Genomic DNA, 26,527 nt, shown 5'->3' with positions numbered 1-26,527 from the left:
TAATTTGTTTACATTCACTACCTGAATTGTGAGAAACAACTGCACATGTTAAAATAGGGAAAAGGAATAGAAATTTCGCGAATTTCCTTTGCTAATTCTGCAGCTTGGATGTGTTGACCAAGCCCACGCAACTCTAGACTTAATTTTGCACCACTCTAGAAGTCTCCAGGTAGGTTTTAATTTCAATTAAACCAATATCCTCATCAAATTAGGTCAATTTTGCCGCACAACAATTTTCCTGAATTGAAAATTTACATGAAAAATTTAATGTAATTTTATTATTGTTCTGAATTTTAACGCCTTTTCGCTAATTGCAGCATGGCCACGGAATCACTGCTGATGTGCTACAACAAAGGCTGTGGCCAGAAATTTGATCCCAGCGAAAACAAGGAGGACTCGTGCACTTTTCACCCTGGGGCGCCGGTCTTTCACGATGCCTACAAGAGCTGGTCTTGCTGCAACAAGAAGTCGACGGACTTCACCGAGTTCCTCAACTACAAAGGCTGCGCCACGTCCTTCCACAATCCAGTCAAACCTGTGGAGGAGAAGCCAGTTGTGGACAAATCAACCGCTGAAGAGGTCATCGAGTACAGAGCTCCTGTCCCTGTGGCCATGGCCCGGCCTGGCTTTGACAGCCCACAAGCCATCATCGAACCTAAGGTTTGCAACTTGATGGAATCTCCAGCATTAACTTGGAATACGATTCTTTCAAATAGATCAAAATAATCATAAACAAGTACATAACTTCCTAATTTTACTAGAATAATTATTTGCAATAATTTTAGATTATTTTAACTTCATTTATTTCTTCAGGTTGCTCCAGCCTTGGTGGAACAGGCAAAGCAGCTGCAGCAGTCACAGGCAAAAGACCTGGCCGACGCCTTCATGCCCTTCGTGGTGCCTCCGGTCGGGACTTCGTGCAAAAACAATTCTTGCAAGGAACAGTACGAAGGCCCTCACAGTGACCAAGGACTGTGCCTTTACCATCCAGGCTTCCCGATCTTCCACGAAGGCATGAAGTTCTGGTCGTGCTGCGTCAAGAGGACGAGCGACTTTGACGAGTTTTTGAAGCAAAAGGGTTGTGAAACTGGAAGGCACTGTTGGGACAAGAAGAGGAGCGTTGAATCACAAGTGAGCCAACTTTAAACAATCAAATGACTTTTTTACCTCTAAAAATAAAAAATTTATTACTTTATTTGCTAATTTTAGGTGAAGTGTAGATATGATTGGCACCAGACAGGCACGCATGTCGCAGTGGCCGTCTATGCTAAGAAGTACGACCCAGGCCAGTCGAGTGTGAAGCTCAGCCCAGTACGACTGACTATCAACCTGTATTTCCCGGAGGAAGGCGGTTCCTTCAACCTGGACATTGAACTGGGCGGTGTCGTTGACGTGACTCAAAGTACTGCCAGCATGATGGGCACAAAATTGGAGGTGAGTCTGCGTAAAGCCGAAGCTGGTTCTTGGAGCAGACTGTTCATCCCTAGGCAAGTTCAGGAGGTGAAAAAGCCCGAACCTGCCAAGCCCGTGGATGAGTTATTGAACGAAGATTTGGAAAATGTTGACCTCAGTGATTTGTGAAAAAGTAACCATGATTTTTTAATAACATAATATATATATAATTGGCCAAGAAACAATAAATCAAAACTCTTTCACTAAAAATTTATTCTTTTTTCCTCCTTAAAAAATAAGTTCCGCAGAGAAATAATGAACAGTTGATTTTTTTACATTGGGGCATGACTTTATTTCTCTACTCCAGAGTAAACAACCATTCCAATATTGCTGCCTGAGCTCAGGTTCTTTGCTCTTCCTGTCCAGTTTGACAATATATCGAGCAAAGAACGTGAACCCTCCTGCAAACAGCAAATGCATTTACATCCAAGGCAACATTTTTACATCACACTGATAGAAGAGCAAGCAACATAACATACGTGACATACTCGATAATATTTAAATGTAAAGATATATAACTGTAATCATCATACACAGACATATATGCAACCAATTGCAGATTTATCATTTTGGTAATTATACAGAATACAATCCATCATTTCAACACATGATTTTTGTGATCGGTGATGTGTGTATCATTTGTTGCATATTTTGTTTAATTACTATAACAAGCAGGAATGTCAAATATGTTGTGTAATTTCACACCCCACAATACATGCTCAATTTATTAATTGTATATATATAATATATGTAAACCAAATTAATTTCCTCTGCTAATGTACACAGGAGTCATCTCATTTTCATTAAGAATATAATATAGCATACAATATGCAACCAACAAGTCACGATTGAGTAAAGAAAATAAAAATATGTAATAAATTTCAAATTCATCTGATCCACTGCATAACACAAATTAACATTGTGTGAATTAACTCGGCGCTTGATTTAATTTTGCATTAAAAAAACAGCTTCATCTGACTATTCTTCCTGATAGATCGCGAAAACTAGTAACCGTTCCAAATTCTAAACCCTTGCAACACTTTTCCCAAAATGCTTTACATAAAAATAAATGCATGTTCTGTGCATTGTATCACATTCATAGTACAAATATATTCCATTTCATAACATTCATTTTTTTCTTCCTTTAATAACAATTGCCTTAAACATGAATAATGCCATTTATTGACAACACAATGCATGTACTTGAAACATTCAACATAATATTATATTCCTTTTAATACGGACCGACTCCAAATTTGGTCTTGCTTTCTTTAATTGTTAAATAATTACGCTCAAACTTCTGTTGAAGTGAGCTCAGTTTAATGTCGATTCGTAGGCTCTTGACTTCAAATATAATTTTGATATCACACTGACAGCTTCATGAACAATATTCTCAATAACAGTACAATAATATATAGCGACATGTTCCTCACAAAAAACGAAACAGAACAGCTTAGCTCCAATTTTGCACTTTTTTTTAACTTCAATTCCATGTATGATGCACCTATACAGATTTGAAATCGAGTGCAGAGTGGTGTGCAACACAAATCCCTACCTCAAGACTCAAGAGAACAAAAGCACACAAGTGTTAGTTTCAGGAGTTGACACAGAGTTTTGTAAATTTAATTATGGCGCCTCTTGAATCTCGAGTGAAATAATAATGGAATGAAGTGAATTGAGCAGTTCACACCAAAGTCAATTTTGGTTGGTTTTCCCTTAAAATTTTTGGCTATCAAACCAAGTTATTTAGAAAAGAAACAAAATCATTCAACAATTCTTAAATAGCTAGAGGGCAGCTCACAGAAATCAAAACATGTTGTAAGAAGAGGTCTGTTAATTTCAAAATTTGATCTTTTGAAAGGATCATTATGCAGGATTTGACTGCTAGCAAACTATAAAGTCATTGGTCATTTTTAAACAAACCTTAATAAAAATAAAATATTTATATATACTTTTTTGCTCAACTTCAATTTTAAGTGGCCTGCACTTTGATAAAAATTGCATTTTTAAACACGTTTTACAATTACACCTTATGTTAAGCACAAACAATATGTTTTACTCGCTTATTCTATATTATCCTTAATATAAAATGTAATAAAATTTAAAGCCGAGTTTGACTTTCACCATAATTGAATAGTTTGTAAAATCAAAACAAGATAAACATCTCAATTGAGCTGTAACTGACTTTGGTAAAAATTTCAAATTGTTTTGAACTTTGTGTACATAAATTTTTCTGTAGTTGCCTCTCCACGAGCGACAAAAAAATTTGGAATTACAGGGTTCCGAAATTTCCCAAGACAAATTTTCATTCTGCTTGCAATGATTAATATCAGGGCTGTAGATTGTCAGCTTCATTTGATTGATTTCCACGTGATAATTGAGAGATTGTAGAACTTTTCGTAATTATCTAGGCTCGGCCTTGTGTATATGCGGGGTGGAAAAATAATATTGTATTATTTCAATCGGCTGCCCAGTTGGGTTGCAGCCCAGCGTGAAACGTTGACTGAGATCAAGCATTGCTGAAGATGCACCTTTCAACTTGCATGCTCTTACTTGGCATCATCTTGATCCATTGGCTCTTCCATAGGGGTGCACTGTCTCTCACTTGGTGCAGGTATCCTATAAATGCGAATTAAAATCTTTTTATTTCGAATTTCACTCCAACTTACTGAATTGTGCTTCCACCATGTTGCTTCATGGAAAGGCTCGCCATTGCCGTGACAGTCTCTGATTCATCCCTCTCCTTCTGGCTCGCTTCAATGGCTGACCATGAAACTGTGTGAGCGTATTTCTTGATGCACGGCCAGTGGGGGTTCTGTTTAAACATAATTGACTTAGTTTTCCTAAAAAAATATTAAGCACAAAATCCTATATACCTGTATGGCAATTGTTTTCTGCAGAGTATCAATGGCATTCTGGTTGGGTGATCTGCACAATTCCTCTTCGCGCATTGGACTAGTTTCCTCGCCCGTTAGTGCCTTCACACATTCTTGAGCAGCATCACAAATGGACGGGAGGTCATATCCACCCTCCAATGCCAATATAACCTTCAAATGTTAAATTAGTACCAGAGGTTTTCTTTTAAAAACAAATTTAAATTTACTTTTCCTCCTGCTAACTGCATTAGCTGGTGTGTCATGTAGCCAAAACAGGCTGCCGACACTTGATAGCCTCCAAGAGGCGCCGAGTGGCCAGAGCAAGCGTCAAAACCAGCAGACACGAGCACGATTTCGGGGTCGAAATCTTTCACGATGGGCATGATGATTGTTCTGAATGCGGCCAGATACTCTGCGTCTCCCATTGGAGGATTTAGTCCGCCAGACCAGGCGACGTTGACGTTGAAGCCCATTCCGTCGTCAGCACCACACTCCGTTGGCCCTCCTGTTCCAGGGAAGAAGTTGCCATCGTCGTGGCGGTGAATTGACAGGTACAAAACGCGCGGGTCATTGTAGAATATTTGCTGGGTGCCATTTCCATGGTGAACATCCTAAAAAAATTAATTTCAATCAAGTTCATGAATTATATTTTATTTATTAAGTTAATTTGAATTTTCAAAATAATTCCAACATACCCAGTCCAAGATCAAAATCCTCTCCAGGTCAAATCTCTGCTGCAACTGCCTGGCAGCGATGGCCACAGAGTTGAAGAAGCAGAAGCCCATGGCTTGTGAGGGCTCTGCGTGGTGACCAGGAGGTCTGACGATCGCAAAACCATTCTTGATTTCACCACTGGCCGATTTGGTGGCCAAATCTACCACACACCCAACGGCCATGCTTGCTGCTGAGGAAGTGTGAAGCTCATTCCAAGTAGTGTCTGAGTCAACCCCAATTCCTCCACAGGGCAGTCGGACAAAGCTCTTGATTGGCAGCTGGCTAAGCTTACTAACGTCTAATTTCTGGAATTTTTTGTTAAATTTAATGAAGGGTTCAATATTTATTTATTAAAATTAGGCATTTACCTGTCTGTTTTGAGGGCTGGTGCCAAAGAGGAGGGCGTGGGCTTCGCTGTGGCACGATTGGATTTCCTCCAAAGTGGCCTTTCTGGCTCTGTATCGGAGACACCTGGACATCAAACCAGTTTCAGCTAGCCTGGCCCAAATGCTCTGCAAACGGCCGCTGTGCTCTGGGTGGGTGGAATTGTCTCCGCAGATGCACTGGTGCTTCAGCATGAGGCCGTCGTAGGCCAGGGCAGTGGCGGTGCCAGGTTTGACTGACTGCATGCTGCTGGCCATGACCTCCGACTGTTGCTGCGGCACCAAAGCCACCAAGGGACTGGACAGGGCCCGAGACAATGGACGCACCATGTGGCCTGCACGTGGTGTGAAAGCAGAGCCTGAAATATTTCAAAAATTAATTTTTAGCAATAAAAATCTTAAATTCAACGCACCTTCACTTATTTGCAAAGTGAAATTCTGTCTCATGAGCAGATCTCTCTGTTGTTGCTGATGGATATACTGCTCACGTTCTCTTTGCTGCTTGGCAGCCAAATCTTCCTCACTCTTTCTGTCCGTCAGATCTATAACCTGTGGACATTTTTAAAATTTTCTTATTTAAATCCACTTGATTCAAGCTTAATTTAAATTATTAAGTGAATGTTAGGATTATTAGCATACCAGTGGAGGAGGTGAAGAGCTATCGGATGAGTTATTTAAGGAAAGGTCCTAGAAAATGTTAAGCCAAATAAGCAAAGTCCACATGCCAAATAAACATTTAAGTTAATAGATCTAAATCTAGATAGACCCAAAGAAGGAAAACAGCCAAGGAATTTAAAAAATTTCAGAAAACACACCTCAGCAGAATCATCAACTTCGACAGCTTCGTCCAGTTGGGCGGAAGCATTCCTGCCACTCGCTCTGGTGAGCACCGTTTTCCGAATGTGCTGCTTTAGCAGATTGTGTTGTTGCTGCTGGTCATACATTTGTTTCTCTTGCAGGTACTCCTGGTAGTTGGCTGAGGGCATTGTCAGATTACTTGGGTGGCTTCCTTGCAGCATGGGGTGTCCCAAGGGCAGAGGAGCCGACTTTGTTCTGCCAAGAGGCCTTGCACCTTTGTTCAGGTGAGCGTGGGCCACCTGATAGTAAAATAAAAACAAATAAAATTATTTCCTTGCAAATAAATTCAATCTCACCTGTTGGTCTGTGATTGGTCCAGCGTGGTACATGGCGGTGATGAGATTTTGGTGCTGCGCCTGCTCAAGGGCCTGCATTTGCTTCTGGATGAAGCTCGGCGAGGATGGGTTACTGTAGTCTCCATCAATCACTGTGTCAATTAGGGAAACAATAAGAAAACGCATTCGTTTCACTTAATTATTCATTACCTGGCAGAGTGGGGTAGAAGGGCAGAGAGTTTTGCAACATTTGTCCTGTGAGCGGCAATCCGTATCGTGCTGCATAGGCTGCGCGCACTTCGGCCTCGGTCTGGGGTGAAATTTTCATGCCCTCTTGCTGGCCTGATGAGGCCGAGGGGACGTGTGGTCTGCCAAGAGAGATGTTTGGCATGGATGGACTGCTGTACAGCTGGGAGAGATCATTCATGCTGCCCTGACTGTTCGCCAACGGCGCGTACGGTGAACTAGCCTCCTGGAAAAATCATAATAAAAATTGAAAAAATCTAGTAAAATCAAGAATTAATCAATTATTCACCATACAAAAATTGAGCTCGTTAAAAATAAGAAAAAGGTTTGAAAATTCATAAAAAAATCTCACTTTGAATATTCGACCCACCTCCTGGATTGGCGTGTTGCCTCTTGCAGACTGTGCTGCAATGACGGCTGCAGCTGAGGTGGGTGGCGAGTTCGGACCAGATTCAGGACTGTTGCATGCGTCCACTGCAAGGAACATTGTTTTCAAATATTTAAAATATGAGTGTTTAAAAACAAACAATATTTGTAAGTTTTCTCTCATTGTATATTAGAAATAATACAGAAACAAAAATAAACTGTTAAATAATTGATGTTATGCAAATGAGAGAATGTATTGCTTTTTGCCATGCAAGTTAACGAGGCGAAATGCATACTTGCGAGCTGGGATTTCCTCTTGAGAAGACGATCCTTGCGTCTGATTAGGGGCGAGTTTCTCCTATCAATGACTCTTTGTTTGAGACGCACTTTGAGGTTGGGCTCAGATGCTGTTTTAATGCACAACAACAGTTAACAATGGTTAGTTTTTTTACTCCAACAAACGCGCAAAAAATAGGATGCTGATTAATCAAATTGAGTTGCACGTCAAATTACAAGCAGTTATATTCAAATTAAGACAAGAATTGGTGTCATCATACCTGTCCTCCTGAGGGGCACGTCATCATCATATTTTCCAAGGAGCGCTTGAGGTCTTGGGTATGGCGAAGCGCCAGTGGGTGGCGGCGCTGGATTTTCAGGTTGTGGCGCAGGGGGTTGCATACCAGACCTTGAAAATAAGAGGAAATGCAATTTTATAGTATTATACTTAGATATTTTAGAACAAAATACTAAGCAAAATTTGGACTTGCTGTCCAATTTTTACTTAATTTTACAAGTAATCTTTAATTGTAATCATGTTGTAAAATTCGTGTTTTTTTTTAAATAAAAATAACGCAAATATATCATATTTAGCATGCGTTCTTCATAATTTAAGTGAGGTTTCATTAATAATAATTATTCCATTTGTAGTAAAATAAATTAGCATTTTTATGTTGTTGCCGCTTTCATTGACCTTCTCTGAACATTCAATTCAGCTTACAAATGTATAAATGTTAATTTGAAAAACTTTCTAGATAACAGATTTAAATATAAGCTGCACTACTAGTGTGTCACACATTTCCCCCTGCAATATTTAATTGAGCAACGATCCAGCATTCTCTCTCATTCAGTTCTAAAAATAAAACACGTGCATATTGGTACATAATGGAGTGGCACGCACGTTGCAAAAGTTTATTCCCAGAGCGAGCGTTGTTTTTGCCGGGGTGCAAAAACCGCAACACTTGTACCGCCGAGACAAAATAAAAATAATAATTTAAGAGAGACGGTCGGATTTCCAATTGGCCAAACCACCGAATAATTTCATCACGCTTTTTGCGGCGCGAAAATAGAACGCGCGGATCGCGGGCGGCTGCTGCGACGAATAAACACATGCAGAGGAATAAAGCACACAAACACAGTCATGGTGTCATCATCGTCGCATTTAGCGGCAAACAAAAATGAAGAAGATGAAGAGGCTGCGCTGCCGCGGCTCGGTGGTCGAAGAGCGTCGCCGAACGCGCGGCGGGGGAGGGCGCGCCAATATTACCCGTACTTGCGTTCGCTCGGCCAGAAATAGCCGCCAAAGTTTGGCAAATATCATCACTGTGTGGGGTTGCGAACGACGTTTGACGTCCACATGTTGATTTAGGCTTAGGCGCGCTGCCTCGCGGCCAAAATAGCGCCCCCATTATGTGCGTTGTGCGCTTTTTTTTTGCAGAAAATTAGCCACTTGCGGACGGATTAAGTGCGTCAGCACTCGGTCGATTTCCGCGCTTGTTAGCAGAATCGAGCCAAGTGGTGCGAAAAGCAGAGATAAATATTTCCTAGAAAGACTCACAATGTGATATACCGGAGCAAATCTGACATGAGTTACATCAATCATCAGGTTTAATTTTGCAGAATGAAAAAATCGGTACGTTTTTCGAGGAAAAATAATAATGATTGTTTATAAAAGAGAAATTAATTATTGTGTTTTTCTTCTTAAATTTTCTCATTTTGTCAATCATCGAACTATTCTTTACCTTCAGAAGTATTTTGAAAACAAAATCCCCACCTAGTAAGGACTTAAGTTTGAATTACTACAGCAAAATTAATTATCAATTACTTGCAAAACTTCTTCAAAATACAAAATCTAATGACAAATGGTTCAATTATTTAATTCCAAAAAATATTGAATAAATTTAATAATCCTTATCAAATTTAATCAGGATCGAGCAAAGGTTCTTCAAATTCATAATGCTTTTATTTTTTAATATTTAATTGCGCAAATATAATTTTAAGACATATTCAATCAACTTTCTTCTTCTAATAATAAATGCTATATTTAAATTGTTTTTATCGCTATATTTTGTCTCCAGATTAAAAAAAATTATTCCGTCTTTGGGCCAAGAAAAATATTGCAAGAGATGATGAAAATAAATGGAGAAACACGTTGGCTGCCAAACTAGAGCGCTCTCAGTGTCTCCGTGTGGCATCCCGCGAAAAATTGGCGCACGGAGGGCCTCGTGATTAATGGAAAAATTCAGTGTGCGTGCTGCCGAGCGGGTAATTTTCTTTGCGCACACAGCCGCATTCTAATAGAAGCGACCGAGGCAAGGTGTTCTAAAATTAAACCCAGATTACACTTGCGATCTTTCCTCACAAACGTCCGGTTGGCACCGTCCGAGACTTGCTCTCGCGAAAACAAGCGCCTGAAGAAAAATAATGGACCCACCTCACTCGATAGACCGTCCCACTAATTATTACATCAGTTAAGGATTAGCGCGAACCACGACAGTTACAAATCGTTTTTCCGGTTCGAAATAGAACGAGGAAATCCGACAAAAAGTTGTTTTGCCAAAAGTTGGCGATGCAGTCGAGATATAGAAAATTACTCACCAGTAGCTGGTGCTGGAGGCGGCCGAGCTTGCCTGACTGGCCTGCTGTGAGTTTGAATTGGGGCTGCCACCCCGCACACCGTTGGCGCCGGACACATTGGCCGCACTTGCAGCTTTGGCCGCCTGCTTATTTAGAAGGAATCCCTGTTGGAAAAAGATTGTATTTTTAACTATAGAATTTGGAAAAATAGCAAATAATTTATTTATTAAATTCATCAATAAACTGTATAGTTTGTTTTTATCAGTTTTTATCATTATCATTGACGAAAAAACGTTTCTGATAGAAATGATAAAGTTCAAAGCAACAAAAATTCTATATGATTCTAGAAAATTCTCGATTAATTTAAATTATCAAAATGGTTATCATGAATTTCTTTCTCACCATTTTTTAATTTTGTAAAAAAAATGTTAACTAAAAGAAATATTTTTTAATAAATAAAAAATTCCATATTTAATTACCTTGAATCGATAATGAAGTAAAAATATTTTTGAATGTTAGTTGTACAACTTTTAAAAACATATTCTAGACTTCAAAATTATTCCTAAATTTAATGTTGTGTCACTGTTTGTTCTTTATAATTATAAATACAAATTGAAGTCAAATTTGCAAACTTTTGCACAAGGCTATGCAGAAACCCACCTGTAGCTTTTGTTTGACTTCTGAGGATGCAATTGCGCTCTGCTCATGTTTGTCCTTCTTGCGCAGCATCTCGAGCTTTTCCTGCTCACGTCGCTCGCGCTCTTCCTCCAACTTCTTTTGTTCCCACAGCTTCTGGAAAACGGTTCGTTAGCTTAAAGTGCAGGCAAACGTCAACTCACAAGGTGCGGTCTGAGAATGAGAAAGGAGAGCGAAACACGGGGCAAGCATGATAAATAAAATAATATGTTTTCTAACCGCTATATTGCGTTGGAGATTTAAGTTCTGCAAGAGAATAATGGCCGCGATTAAAATGATGCATGCAAATTTGACGGTCGATCATTGATGCAAACCTTTAGGTGTTGGCGCAGCTGCTGCTCGTGCTGTTCGGCGAGTTGCTGCTTTTGCGCCTGGAACTGCTCGTGCAGGATCTGCTGCTGCAGTTGTTGTTGCTTCTTCAGCTGAAACATTTGAGCCTACTTTCAGATAGCATCATGAACGCAAACTCTAGCAAATTTTCGCTTCCTCTTCTTCTGCAGACGTTGTTTCAAACGTCTTTCTAAATGTGCATAACTTTATATTTTTGAGAACAATGTTATGATTGGCACATTCCAAATAATGTTGTAAGATATGATTCAGTTTATTTATAATTGAATTTGACAAGGTGTCTGAAAATTTCAATAAATAGATTGATGGAAAGTCTGTATATTTTGTTCAACTTTGCTCCAAAATTCATTCTGACAATGGATCACTGCAATATATGATTGAAATACGCGACTATAACAATTTATGTTAAAAAAAGAAGAAAAATACAATATAATCTTATATCTTTGGACCATTTTCAGACTTTATTCTAAATTTTGGGAGCATTTTCCAGCTTTGAATAGGACTTACTTATACATTATGTGCTGCAGAATTTTAATTTTTACTAATTGCCAAAAAAAAAGGTAAATAAAAGCTTGTCTGACTTGTTTGGAGAAAAATAAATTGAATTAAATAGTTTTTTTTAATTTCACTAAACAAAATAATGAAAAAATCAAACAGCCATTTTGTCAAAACAATATTGAGCTGCTAGTGGGAAAAAGCAATTTGGCAGTAGATTGGCAGAGACGCCACAAGGACTTCTATTTTTGAACTTTCCATTATTAGTGCACACGCAGCTTGTTTTGAGATGGTTTCCCACAGAACATATCTTAATGATGAGGAGAGTAATGAGAGCAATAAGTTGATCGTCGATTGCTCTTGGTGCGGTAAACTTATCGAATTACGCCACCTCAATGCCACGACACTGGTTGAATAGCAAGGGGGTATTAATGTTAAAATTAGCCGAAGCGCGCGCGAGTCCGCTCTGTTTCGACAATTCTTGAGGTTTTCCGACGCACATGGAAGGCTTCTCATCTAATTTAGAGTCTCCTAATCCCATAGTAAGAGAGAGAGACGCACGTTTTCTATTGGCTTTTTCAAGGGAAACGTGGTTGCGAATGCCACAGGTATAAATTTCATTTCGAGAGGAGTCAAATTAGATTGTGAACCTAAGCGGATCAGTGCTGCAGAGAAAAATATGAAAGTTGAAGCAATAATAATTTAAAAAGAAAAAAACTTGAGATTTGATAGTTGAAAAAAAGGAATGTACGTGGAAGAAATTATTTCCAGATTACCAGTGGTGCTTTAAAAAATATTAAATAACATTTACTGATTTTGAGAAATATATGCAAAATGTGTCTAGACGGGCAAAAAAAGTGTCTACATTAATTATTATTTTCAGTTCACTCCAAAGTTCATTCTGATAATGGATCTTTGCAAATTACAACATTCTGACTCAACATAATATGCGAGTCTAAAAAACAACATTATCAACGATTTTTTGGGGATATTAAATTATTAACTATTATTCTGTTTAAATTTAGTAAAAATATGATACAAAATTGATTTAATTATAAAAGAAAAATTTTAACTCAAAATAAGGAAAATAGTTTGTTACCGAAGTTTTGTAAATAAATAGCTTTATTTTATTTAATCATTTTGATAAAATTCTCTTTCAAAAGGAAAGAATTAAGACGGCATTTTATGGTGGAAACGACATTATGATTATTGATCGGAATCGTTTGGCTGCACACGTAATAAAAATGTAATAATCTGATCGACGGTTTCGTGGACCGATCAAAACAAAGCGAAACGAAAGACCCAGCAGCAACTGCGGTGAAAAAAAAGACGAACCTGTGACCTTTCACGTAAGCCGGCGCACAAATCAGGCGCAATCTCAATCACAGGGGTGGCAAAACGAATCAGTGGTTATTTCCAGCAGTAGAAAATATCAAGAAATTGGTCGCGTTTTCCTCGTCGGGAATAATTCGATGTGCCTCGCAGCATTATTTATTATTCAAGGTCGGCGGAGAAATGCCACTCACGCGGGCCTCACCCCTTGTTCGCCATTGGACTGCGCGCCCCGTGTGTTTGCCGACGGGGCGGTCGGGGGGTGCGAAACGGCGATGGATTCGTGTGTCAAGGACATTACAATTTTATTTAACCTTCGCACCCCCTCTCCCGAAATCAAAGATTGATGTGTGCCATGTATAATATGAAAGAGGGGGCTAGTCTGCAGCGCACCAGCCACTCTCTCCGGGGGTGGCTCGTTAGGGGCGGCTTGGCGGGGAGGTTCTCGGAATTTCTTGTTTGGGAGGCGTCTTGGATGGATTGCGCGAGGTAACCAAAACAAACAACCAGGAAAGTTGCGAAAAATTACGAAATGGTTTTCTTTATATAAATTAAATTGAAAGTGAGGCTGGGTTTCCAAAAGAAGAAAGTATTTTCTTTTTGCAAAATTTACAACTTGTCTGAATTTTGGAAATCGCAGACACTGAAAGAATTGAAATGAAAAAAAAAACAATCACACAAGAAATTATTGAAAAAGTTTGAAATGTTTTCATTTTGTCAAATAAAAACGACTGCGACTGAAAAATGGTAAGGAACTCAATTTCTTTGAAAATCAATATATTTTTAGAATATCTGCAATCACGTACTGCAAGAATTAAAATGGAAAAAATTCAGTAAATTGTATGTTGCAAATTATTCAAAATATTACAAACAGCTTCTTTAAAAAAAAACTGTTTAGTATGTTGAAAATAGCCGAGTTTAAATTATTTAAGAGATTTTTTTTTTAATATAAATAAAAAAAAAAAAATTATTTTTCTTTCCAAAATCAGCAATGACAAAAAAATCAGAGAATCTCATAATGATTCAGCTTTTAACATTTTGAATGATTTTAATTTGTGGTCATTGAGTTTGCTCAAGTTTTTACCTGCAACATTTGCTGTTGGATCGCGTACGACGGTGAGTTGCGCATCATCTGTTGAGCGAGATACTGGTCCCGAAGCATGGGGTCCATGAGACCATTGGGCTCGGTCCTTCTGGCGGTGACCGGACTGCTGAGCGGAGAGCCACCGGCCATTTCTGTAACAATGCATTTCGTCATCGTTAGAGAGCAGCTGATCGATTAACCTTTCTTTGTTATATACGCGGCGTGCTCTGAGAGACAACAAGCTTTGAAAAGCGAAGCGGGGAAGTTGCAAATTGTATATCGACGGTTCGTCTTCATGACAACAGAATGATTACAATTTAACAAGAGCACTGCATTATCTTCCAATAAGACTAATTACGTAATCTCTGCATATCAAACTTATTGAAAAGTCATTATTTATATTAATCTAAAATAATTTTGCGATTCAATTGTTTAATTCAAAAAAACATTTTTGCTTGTGAATGGAAGATTTGATAAAGGAAACATAAGAAATTAATTTTGCCTTTAAAATCGAAAGAAAATATCAAAATTCCTAAATATTTATTTTTACAAAAATTTTACTTCAAATTTAGTAGCGAAAATATTTCAGTTTTAAAATTTCAATTTTAAATAAAAATCTCAATCCTCTAGACCAGAATTATAACTTTAATTTTTCTATCCATTAAATTTTTCTTGCAGAATTAAAAAAAAAAAATTATTCATAATGGCAACGTCCTCATGGATATCATCATGGTTGCAAAATAAAAAATATTATATAACTGCTGGTTCAAAAAAATCAATAAAAATTCATTCAACAAAAATATAATCAAAAGATTTATTTAACTCCTTCTTTCAACAAGGCCTCTTCTGTATAGTTGCTCTAAATTTCATAATAATAATTAGAGTGCTTAGGGATTTCCAGACCACTTAAGAATTTGTTTTCAAATTAATCTTATGGTGACGACGGGGCAATAATTTATACTCTGATTCAACGATTTAATCAAAACGTGCCATTATTTTTAATTTCTTATCTGGCGTTCCCAGCATCCAGCACCTATATAAAAACAACAAATCCAAGGGCCAACAAAAGCTCTCACACGTCTTTAATATGAGATAATGCAAAGCGAATCGGCCGGCCGATGAAACTCAAACTTTAAGACGTCATATCTGTATTTACGAGTTAAAAATATCAGTGACGCCGCGTGCGCGAATTGAAGCCAGGTGCTCTCAATTCCGGCGCCATTGTACAGATTAGCAGCCCGCATCCAGTTTGTCCAGAAAGCGCGTGTCGTCCACGAAGTCATCACATGATCATTCATCACAAGACCGAGTTTTTTTTTTCGCCCGGAGCGAGACAGGCCTCATCTTGATTTGCATGCAAAATTCCTCCTTCTTGCGTTCCTAGCACGAACCCGAGACCAGCAGATAACCTGACAATAAAAAGCTGCACGTATTCGCACTTTTTTAACACTCGCTGGCATTCCCGTCTGCGCGCAATCAACGAGTTCGCCAGACGACGGAAGGCCGCGCGCACGAGCCGTTTTTGCACGCGAACTGATTTTTTATCTCGCTTTATTTTCTGTGAGTATGTAATTATTATGCAACGATAGTTAGAAGTTACAACTGCGGCTGGTAAAAAAATTAACAGGTCCAACGTAACGGAACTGGTAAAATTATTGCTGAAAATGAAGCAATAAAGAGCGTTTTTTCTGTAAAAATTAACAATCGGAAAATACAAGAGGACTTTTTCCCCCAAAGAAAATTTAATGTTCATTAAAATCTGGTAGCAATGTTATTTCTTTTAATGATTTGCTACTTGAATAGACATGAAGAAGCACAAAGAGATTTTTATCAATTACTATTTTATGATGAAAATTTTTATAATGAGGTTCAATCAGGTTTTTTTTTAAAGCTATGCAATTAGCAATACAAGGAAGAGATTGAAAAAAATTTAAACTGTATCTTGATAAATGAACAAGGCACGATACATTTGAAATTTCCATCAGAAAAGATAATTATTACGACAAGAAAAAATACTCCAAGTATTAAAGGCATTAATTTTAACTGAGTAAGTCTCATGAGCAAAAAATCGGCCAAAGTGATTTTGTTGACAATTTATTGATTTATTAACTAATATTTTTAGAGGAAATTTCAATCAAAACATCCCAGGCTAAGTGGATAATTGGATTGATCTTAAACAGTGAATTTTTGAAAATAAAGATTGCTTGCCTTAGGAAGTTTAATAAATTTTATTTTTCTCTCAAAATTTTGCTTTGTTTGCAGAAAATTTCAAAATATCAACTAAATTACGTTCACAAAATAAAATTACAGGCAAACCTTTAACCTGGCCTTTAATTTAAATTCTCATTATACTTATGGGAAAAGTTTGCTACTTAATTCGATACAAATCACAATAAGCTGATAAATTTATGAAATAATTCTTAAAAACCGAAGTTAGCTAATCGGGTTAATAAAATTTTTTACCATATTCCGCCCTTCTAGGTATTTTTCCCAATTCACTTCAATTCACTTATGCCGTTTTCTTTCCCCATCGTCATGTTCTTGTCTATTTCAGATCTTCATTCACGAGTTACAAAACCAACCACAACGCACGCGATTCCCAGAACGCTTTGGTCGCGCTGCAAGCAAGATCCGTCGACCCAGATAAGGTTTGAAAAATACAAACTTCTGTAAGACCGAAACAAAGTGGCTAATTGACAAACAAGAGTGACGTAAATGGCGGACGACGTCACCTAGGAAGGGACTGCATTGATGTGCGGGCCCAACAGCTGTCCAAATAAACACATAATTGTGTTTGGTAAAAAAAAAATCCGCGAACTGATTTGAATCGATCATTGTCTCTGAATCGAATGCCGGTGGCTAAATGAAACCGATGCCGGGCGGCGCGGACAATGACGCACGCAATGACAAAAACACGCGCAGCTGAGTACAATAATAACTTCGAAGGCGAAGTGAGGCTCATTTGCCCGTTGCAACCAAGCATCTGACTGGCCCTTAGCCCTTGTATAACGAAGTGGCCGTTTTTTCGAAAGCAAGCTGCAGCGTAGATATAATAAAAGTCCCAGGGATGGTTGACCTCTTATATTGTTCCAGGAAAAGTCGAGAACTTACTTTCTTTCCGCATCCACCTCTTGAAATATGAGAAGAAGTCGATTTTCCAGGGAGGTTAAGAAGATTCTCAAGTAACAACGAACGAAAAATTGGATTTCTCCGGTTCTGACTAATGGGACATCCTTTTGGGTCAAAGAGACGCGCAATAGGGGCAAAATACACAAAATAACGAGAACAAAGGAGAGGAAGTTTTGTATCATTTGTATGTTATAATGTCAGTTTAATTTGGCTCGGAATAGAATTCAAATTTGGATTGATGAAAAGCTTTTTACGCTCCAAATAAATAATTCTGACAACGGATCTTTTTGAATTGTAACAAAAGAAGACTCTTTAGGAAAAAATATAATGGTTTAAAATTTTTGACCATTTTAATATTTATTTAATTTACATTTTTACTCATTATAAATCAAGTGAATTTCAGAGAAAAAAAACTCACCTTTTCTAGAATGCCGCGAGTATGGAAGTGAGCTAGCGCTGGTGATTTCCACCGACCTGAACGTGCTGGCTGATTCTTCTGAAACAAACAAAAAAGGCAAATATTTAGTAAACCTTACGGCGCACGCATGATTTTTTCCTATGCTATAATTATGCCTTTTGCCATTTTTACTCAAAACACGACTTTTCATTCTCTGATAAGATAACGCTGCGAGGGGTCTGCAACTTCAGTAGGTGCGCAATTCTTGAGGAAAATTAATACAAAATTATATTAAATACCAATAGAGATATTTTTAACAACCGAATTCTCCCATTTTCGTCATGTGTCCACCTCGTCACACCACTTCACCTCTGAGCGTCTCGTGATCGCACAAAAAATTCAATCACGAGGTTTGAAGACTTGTAAAGTTCCTGATCAGAAAAAGTTGCAGGACATGTGTGTATTTTATGTATACCTCCGGAGAGAGGGAAGCGATAAAAATTATCTCAAGGTCTTTCGGGGCTCAAAATAGTTTTCGTTCGGAAAGTCCCGCGGCAATTAATGAAAATAAGTCGACAAAATCACACTGACGCGAGTGGGCTATTTCGGGTTTGTGCGAAGGTGGCTCTTTTCTTGTTCTATGTAAGATTAACATTAAACACTTGTCCTGGCAAGGTCAAACCATGACTATGCCAGAATCTCAAAATACGCGGCTTCAAAATATGTATTATTAATCAAGTGCTCACAACTAATCTCACATTCATAAGTCTCAATTAAGTAAGTTAATTCTTAAGTTTTTGAAATTAAGTACCTGGAGTACTTATCAAAAAGCTGATAATTTGTTTTTGTGCTACATATTGGTGGAAACATGTAGTGGAGAAAAATAGTAACATAAAAAAAATGAACTTTGGTCGTTACTTAAGTTAGCTGATATACTTTAATCAAAATTTCAATACACGTGTAACAATCAAGAGCATTATTTAAATTATAGTTGTGTAACATTGCTGAAGGAAGAAACAATGTGAACAGATTTTGTGAAACTTCTTATATGCTTGATTATTAAAACAAGTTTAAATCAATTGCTGTATGATAAATTGTTAAAAAATTTTGGTGAATAATTTGTTTAATTAGAAGTGACGGAATTCTTTAAAAAAAGTCAAATCAAGTCTATACAAAAATGGTAGAGGCAAAACTAATTTTTACAGCAAATTATTATATAATTAATATTGTAGTTCAAATTTCCAAATTTATGTTTGTATAATCAATAAAATTTGCTGCTATAGTTGAAAAGACTTGATTTCACTAATTCCAATAAAGAATTCTTGAAAATGTGACAAAATTAAATAAAACACAATATCAAGTTTGTCTTATATTTGGTTTTCTAACTAACAATTTTCAACGAATGTTAAAAAAAATTAGGTTTTTTCTCTTATTGTTATAATTAAAACACACCCAGGCGTTTGGCAGCGTTCAAAACTTTTGCCAGCTATTCCGAGGAACAACACAGACAATGGAAATAAGCGCGTCGGTTGTTTTGAGAGCCGCAAAGTTCGCACTGTAAATCACGGTGGCGACGTTTTGAAAGAGCGCGTATGTACAAGAGAGCATGTAGAATTGTCTGCGCCTCATTGTGGCCGCGCGAAAATAGCCCTGGCGTCAAGCCGAAATTCCCGAACGTCCGCCCCGTTTTGTTGGGACTCTCTCGCGTAAATGAAAGCAAGCTCGGATCCTTCCCGCCAATGTTGCGAATCGGCCCTTTCAGACCCTCTCGGCCTCCAAACAATTAGAGCAATTATTTCAAATACACACCCAGAGTGGAATTATTCCATGCGGCAGTGAAATGGTAATAATTGTGTGTAGTGAGTGAGTGAGTCACGTGTTTGGGTCGTTCAGCGCGGGTCACAGGTCAACACTGTTGTTGATGAGACGCTGTTTGTTAATTCACAATTCCGGCTGCACAAAACGCGCCTGACCTTCGGTCTCTGCGCAGCCAAGGCAGAAATAGAGCTTTTATTTTTTCCGTCACATTTTCCCGCATCAAAAACAGAAGAATTGCTTTATTTTATGGAGAATTTTTACAATATAAAAATATTTATTTCTACTTGAAATATAACATTTATGATTTATGTTCATGTGGTTTGATATAATAGAAAATAAAAATACTAAAATAGTTATTTTTTTTTTTTTGAAACTTTTTGTAAAACAAAAATTTAAAAAAAATTAACCATAAGTGAGAAGATTGGACACATGGGTTTTTTTCAATCAATAAATACAAATTAAAAATTAAAATTCCAACTATAAATTCAACAGTAAGTAAATTTTTCTGAAGAGTAAAATTACCAAAATATTTTTAACCAGCTAAATTAGGACAATAATATAATGTAAAATTAATTTTTTTTATTTGTGAAGAGACAGTTGTACTACAATAATTTTCAAATATGGCCCTGCATTCAACAAGAAAAAATGTATGTTGCGAGTTTTGAGCAAATAGGAAATTTTTAAATTAGAAGATACATAAATGAAATTTATGAAATGATTTAAAACGTAAAATAAAATAAGATATAATAATTTATTGAATTTTTATTTATTAATTTATAGAAAACGTCATATTTTGATAAAAAGATAAAATATTATGACTGTATTCTTAACCATTATACTGCGCATTATTAATTTAAGTGTATCTGAATAACAAATTAAGTACGTTGAGCAGTTCCTGGAAAAAATTTCTACGTGGTGTTAAATAACAGAGAAAACTTCCTTATCTGTTATTTATAACTATGATATTTACAAAATAATTTTAAAAAAAATCTGCTTGTACTTAATGGAGAGGATATTTCATTATCAATGTATTTTTATTCTCCCCTACTCTTAAAAAACCACTTATTGTGACGTCCAAAAAGTGGCACAAACAGGGCTCAAGCGTATTTAAAATTAAAACCAAATGCAAATCATGCCTTATCAGATGGGCCGACTTAACATCAAAATATTATTGTATGCAAATTGAGAGTTATAATTATTGAATGCGCATGACGCAAGGGCTGAAATTGGTTTGCACTTGACACACGGCACGAATTTCTGGCTCGCTCGAAATAGCGTCGAGAGTGCAGTGAGTCATAACGATTCGTCGCTTGTGCACTCAAAACGCCCTGTTGCATGCGGCGCCGTCGCCACTGGACTGTCACAATTTAAAAATATACAACAGACTATTTTGGTTCGATTTAAAATTAAATCCGACCGGAACATGAGTACATGGCGCAAGAAAGATGTATATGAACCGGCTCAAGATATTGCGTTCATCAGAAAATTTGTGCGGTTAAATTTTGCTGAGAATTTTCTGCTATCGGTGCCTCACGGTTTATATTAGTTGCAAAATCGCAACTTCAGCGTTTCTGACTGAAGTTTGATTGCTGATTTGGCAGAGGAGTCCATTTTTAGAAATAAATCTTAACCCAAACAAGTTAGAAGTGCAAGTCTGCTTTCTGATGAGCTAAATAATTTTTTCCCTTAGGATTTTTTTAACTATGTGGGCGGAAATCACAGGTATTGGAGAAAGTCATATTGTTTTAATTAAATTAGAGAAAATGTATGAAAATGCTGGCGAAAGATAAAAAATTTCTTTTTCCAATTTGCTGGAATTGATTTGAGCTCGGAATTAATTGCAATACGTTTTAACTGCCAGCACTAATTTGGCGACGATTGCCGATAAAGCCAATGAACTTTTTTTAATGAGCGTGACACAAAAATCGTACAACGCAACACCCGCACCACAATTATCGTTAAGTGACGTAAGTATCAATCGACATGTGTATATATATTCCGGTAAAAATCGTGCCAACTCAGTCTGGAAAAACAATGGGCTCGTGTGGACGACTGGTGGCCGCGGTGGCCGTTCTTTCGGCCGTGGTGGGCCAAGAGGCCGTTCTGCCGGAGGTTTCGTACGAGGACTTCCGACTTTTGAGGGTGCAGGTGGCCGACCAAGCCCAGCTAAAGAGCGTTTTCCGACTCGCGGATGTCCAGGAAGGGGTGCAAGTGTGGGCCACGCACAACGGCTCGGCGCAAGTGGACCTCCTCAGTGCACCCTTCGCATGGGACGCTGTCAGAAGTGGCCTCGCTAATGCAGGCATCAACTACTTTGTCATGATTGAAAATCTCCAGGTATGTTCATTTTTAATTAAATTCATTTGGTTTAATTATCTCAATTTGAGAGAAATAGTTAATAAAGGATTGGAAATTTTGGAAAAATTTCAATGATTGTTTAGAAATAATTTACGGGGATGAAGAAATGTTGAAAATTTTACTTGCAAATAACCAATGAAAATTTGCCTTCAATTTGAAAAGACTTCAAAAGTTTAAAAAAATCTTAATAACGTCAATGTAAAATTTTCCAGCACCTCAAATAATGAAATTTCAACTTTTTCAAAGTTTCCAGACCCTTTAAACATCATTGAGATTTTATGTCAATTGTTGAAATTAACTCTTTCGTGTTACGATTTATCTGCAAAAATAAGATAGAATTTCAAATGAAAATTAAATTTTAGATACTGTCAAAATTTTAATTCAAACTCATTAATAAAGAAAGCTCATCATTTTACCGGGACTTCTTTGAATGAGAGGGGATAAAAAAGATTGAAATTATTTATTTTAATTGCAACAAAACAAAAACCTGGGGAATTTTCTTGCAGTTCGGACGTCAAACGAGTTGGTCGAGTCTTTTGTTTACTTAGATAAGAGAAGCACCGGCCGGAAATATAACTATTTTTAGAGCGCGTCCACCATAGGTGACATTTCTGGTTTTCACAATGACAAAGCTTGAATTTAAATTTCAGCCGGGGGGCAATTTTGACCGAAATTGTTGTGTTAATTGAGTTCTTTGTGAGCACTAATGGCGATCGTTACTTTTCAAGCACGTACTCCGTCCTTTGAAAAAATTAATTAGCCTTGTAATCTAATTTCGTCCCACCCGTTGGTGTGGGTTTATATTGTTTTCTTCCTTTATAAAAAGATCAAAGGCCGCCACTTATTGTTAGAATAGATGAGCTTTAAATCAGCAATTCGCCACTCGCGTTGTTGGCACAGATCAGCTCCAATCACGGCGGCCTCAAATTAAATTAACGACCTGTTTGTCGCGCAGGATTCGATCAGGAGGGAAAATCCGCCCATGGAGCCCGAGGAGGAGGAGTGGGAGAATCGCAGCGGCCATCGGTTAACGTGGAAACGGTATCATCCCTTCAAGGGTGCGTCCGCAAAATCAACTTAATCGCATAATCACTCGGATCAACTTGATCCCTTTCGCATTGAAACCAGAATTGCAATCTGCTGACCTTGCAGATATCGAGGGCTACGTCGACTACTTGGCCAACACCTATCCCGAAATCTGCCAAATGGAAGTGATTGGACAGAGCAGCGAAGGGAGGCCCTTAAAAGTACTCAAAATCTCCACAGGTGGGAAGAAAAAACCCGCCGTGTGGATAGACGGAGGTGAGTGTTGACAAATATTAAGATAAAAACTGTTTGCACAAATAATTCAAACTAAAGTAAAAAAACTGACAAATATTTGTACAACATATAGAATGAAAACTATGTATGTCAATTTTAAATATTTAAAACGAGAGCAGAGTTAATAAGGTTATCAAAAAGTTTATTTTCATTCCCCATATCAATAGCCATTTACTTCTTTAAATGGCATTTACATAATTTATTTTAGACCTTTGAGCTAATCGGAATGCATTTTTTTTTCTTGCATAAATGAGTTTATTTTGTGGTGACGAAATTTATAACAAATTTTTTCTTTTGGGAAAGCAACCATTCTAAAGAAAATTATATTTATTTTAAAACTTTCAGAAGAAAAATGATACTTTTTTAAAACCTATAACAGTTTCTATCTTAAAATTTGGAGTTCGCCATTTAATTAAAAGCGTTTAATTGCTGTAAAACCACTCATATCGCAGGAATCCACGCCCGCGAATGGATTTCGCCGGCCACAGTGACCTATCTGCTGCTGCAGTTGGTCGAATTCCGACACGACCACCCGTCTCTGATCGACGACCTTGACTGGTACGTCCTGCCGGTGGTCAACCCCGATGGCTACGAATATTCGCACACCACCGATCGTCTGTGGCGGAAAACGCGGTCGTCGTCGGCCGACGGCGGCTGCGTCGGTGTCGACGCCAACCGGAATTTCGACGTGCATTGGGCTCAAGTGAGGAATTTCAATTTTGAGAAGAAAAAAAACCGTTTTTAATTAATTTAATTTTCGACGCAGGTTGGATCATCGATCAATCCGTGCCGCGAAATCTACGCCGGGTCTCGACCCTTCTCCGAACCCGAGACGAAAGCCGTGTCTGATTTTATTTTATCGCACAAAGACGAAATCAAAGTCTACCTCACAATGCACTCGTACGGCCAAGTGTGGCTCGTGCCGTGGGGCTACAAGGCCGAAAAGCCGCAGGACTACTACGACATGTATGTGCTGGCAGAGCAGGGCGTCGAGGCGCTGGAAAGGGTCCGTGGCACCGACTACCTTCTGGGAACCGCCGACGAACTCATTTACGTTTCCTCGGGTATGAGAGCATATAATTATGGGCTTTATCGCTGACGTCAATGCAACACTTCCACGCTGCGTTTGTTATTTCGGCTGTGGTTTTTAAAAATTACCACGTCTTACGCCTGCCGGTTGCTGACCTTTTATGAGAACAAAAAGAAGTTTTGTTTTTAAATTTAATTTCATTTACCATTGAATTTCAATTGTGAAGTTTAAAATGTTTTATTTTGTGGCTAGCGTTGTAAAATAACAAACAAAATTCAAGCTTCAATCAACAAGAGACTGCGGTGGAATAAGTTTTTATCAAGTCCATATTTTACGTTCATTTAATATTTAACTTTAATTATGCCAAATAATTGGGATGATATGAGGTTGATTTTGTGAAATTTTCAATTATTTTAATCAGGCAGGTAAAATATTTTAGAAGGATCTCATAGGAGGCAATGTTATTTAAAACAAAAATCAAAATTTATTTAATTTTAATTTCATGAAATCGCATTTGAAATGACTTCTTAAAACCATTTGCAATGCCAATTAAATTAAATTAATTATGATATTTAAAATTTTCACCTTCTACCCACCTAAATATCTATGAAATGAAAAGAAAAAATGTCAGCAACATTAAATTATTTTAGTAAATTTTTAATTATTGTTGTATATTTGTTCAAATTGTTTCAAACAACTTTTTTGCAGGTGGTTCTGACGACTGGGCGAAAGAGAAGGCCGGTATCAAATACGCCTACACAGTGGAACTTCCTGACACTGGCCGATACGGTTTTGTGCTTCCGGCCTCAGAAATCGAGCCTGTCGGCCAAGAAGTCTGGGAGGGCGTGAAAAGCATGATGCTCTATTTTGTTCGCGAAATCGGCAACAGCAGTTAGTTTTGATCACAAAAACAGACTTTATATTATTATATTTTGTTAAATATTGCCCAACTTCCTGGCAGAATTGGGAAATGTATTTTGTAAAATATTTTCCCCAGGGCACGCAAGCAGGAAAAAACGTTATCTATATAAAGGTCATTCGCTTGTACAAAAGCTGCGTATGTGTAAATATTACATTTTTTTAAATAATATATATTTCGCAACGTTGTAATAAATTTTTGTTAAAAACCAATGCGAATTTCCCTGGACCTAGTGCGGTGTGTTTCATCTCGGTCGCAGCATCCTGTCACTATCCTTGATAATCGTTAAAAATAAAAATGTGGAAATTTCAAAACCATTGTCAATTTTTGAATACACCGACATAGAAGCTTCAGAAAATATTGGTATATTTCAAATTTAAAATAAAAAGTATTGGTTAATTTGGAAATGTTGAAATGAGCTAATTTGAACTTTCTCTCATGTAACTACTTCCGAGGACATAAATCTAAAGAGAAAAAAACTTGTCTGGACACATGTAAAAAATGTATTACGTCAAAGAAGAAAAAATATACCCGCAGCTATAATCACTCCGAAAGGCAAACAAAGTTTGTACAAAAAAAATGCCAAACCTAAAAACCAGTTTGGCTCAAAGCATGTGACGCCTGGAGCAACTTTTAATGCGCCGTTAGCTTAAAGATCAAATTGCTAGCCTGTGAAAAACGGTCAAATAGATACAGTTAAAAAAATTGATGCTAATTTGTGAAAAGTTTCTGCTATTTTTCTACCCAAATTGTAAATCATGGCTTACTTTAATTAATTGTACCATAAGCCGATGAAGGATAAATATATTATTAAAATTATAAATTTTACATGTAATTCCTTTGAGAACTCACCCAGTTTTCGATGAGATCTGAACGAGTGCGTGCCGTAATCTAAAGCCATGATTTGACAAAATTCCGAAGTGTCTGAGATTTGGTGGCGTCGGCGAAGAGGCCTCCACGCGCACCGAGAGAGAAAAACAACAGCACAGAAAGAGACGCAGTCCGTCCGACGGAGAGAGATTATGCGAGACGCAAAAGGAGCACCACTTGAATGCAGACCAGTGTGCACCAAACAATTAACTCGGCCGACGACACCACGACTGGCCAAACTGGCTTTCGCCACAATTTGGATTCGGAGCGGCCAATTAGCGACTCGATTGGTCGGCGCGAGGGGCCAATCGGCGCGCGCCATTCGTACGCATGACCACCAATCGCGTCCCAAAATAAACGGCGCTCTCGTGCTGCTCTGCGTGTAAAACACACACAAGGCCTTTACTCTTCACAACAATATTGGATTTCTTGCGTAAAACCAATCCAAAGTCTCGATTATGCTCCCGTATCAGATTCAAATAAGCACCACAAGCAATTTCATCGTTATATAATTCAAGTTCAGTTGAACAAAACGAGAATTATTCTCCTTTTATTTATTTCTTTCTTTCTTTCCAAGGCCACGTGTACGCGTTTAAGGTTTCTTTGGCGGAAAATTGTTTCTCGCTGGGGCTTCGATTCCTTTTCGTGTATAAGAGGGGCCTGCTCGAGAGTGAGTGTTTTCCTCCAAATAAATAATCGCACGCCCGC

General features: G+C 37.8%; 3 protein-coding genes across 3 annotated transcripts; 2 read left to right on the top strand and 1 right to left on the bottom strand.

Annotated features, from left to right (window-relative positions):
- The first annotated feature begins 9 nt into the window (after positions 1-9).
- On the top strand, positions 10-3,015 carry LOC132193527 (cysteine and histidine-rich domain-containing protein morgana). The gene is made up of 4 exons (XM_059614251.1): positions 10-169; positions 318-660; positions 814-1,131; positions 1,210-3,015. Exons 2-4 carry the CDS (start codon positions 319-321, stop codon positions 1,579-1,581), a joined length of 1,032 nt encoding a protein of 343 aa, XP_059470234.1. The 5' UTR covers positions 10-169; position 318; the 3' UTR covers positions 1,582-3,015.
- LOC132193525 (histone deacetylase 4) lies at positions 1,649-26,059 on the bottom strand. Its single transcript, XM_059614248.1, has 21 exons — positions 25,802-26,059; positions 17,526-17,603; positions 13,979-14,130; positions 11,034-11,156; positions 10,939-10,965; positions 10,684-10,815; positions 10,045-10,187; positions 7,728-7,855; positions 7,467-7,577; positions 7,157-7,278; positions 6,769-7,030; positions 6,580-6,710; positions 6,241-6,522; positions 6,065-6,112; positions 5,839-5,974; positions 5,411-5,784; positions 5,024-5,347; positions 4,556-4,939; positions 4,329-4,499; positions 4,122-4,267; positions 1,649-4,071 (listed from the first exon to the last, which is right to left on the bottom strand). Exons 1-21 carry the CDS (start codon positions 25,848-25,850, stop codon positions 4,002-4,004), a joined length of 3,393 nt encoding a protein of 1,130 aa, XP_059470231.1. The 5' UTR covers positions 25,851-26,059; the 3' UTR covers positions 1,649-4,001.
- LOC132193590 (carboxypeptidase B-like) lies at positions 21,332-25,749 on the top strand. The gene is made up of 6 exons (XM_059614351.1): positions 21,332-21,659; positions 22,636-22,738; positions 22,833-22,982; positions 23,453-23,703; positions 23,767-24,064; positions 24,739-25,749. The coding sequence occupies exons 1-6, from the start codon at positions 21,357-21,359 to the stop codon at positions 24,924-24,926; spliced, it is 1,293 nt and encodes a 430-aa protein (XP_059470334.1). The 5' UTR covers positions 21,332-21,356; the 3' UTR covers positions 24,927-25,749.
- Positions 26,060-26,527: the final 468 nt, after the last annotated feature.

Source organism: Neocloeon triangulifer, unplaced genomic scaffold (assembly GCF_031216515.1).
Source record: "Neocloeon triangulifer isolate White Clay Creek 2 clone unplaced genomic scaffold, ASM3121651v1 ptg000004l, whole genome shotgun sequence".
Taxonomy (NCBI): domain Eukaryota; kingdom Metazoa; phylum Arthropoda; class Insecta; order Ephemeroptera; family Baetidae; genus Neocloeon; species Neocloeon triangulifer.
Note: the sequence above shows the minus strand (reverse complement) of the source record. Positions and strands in the feature narration are given on the sequence as shown.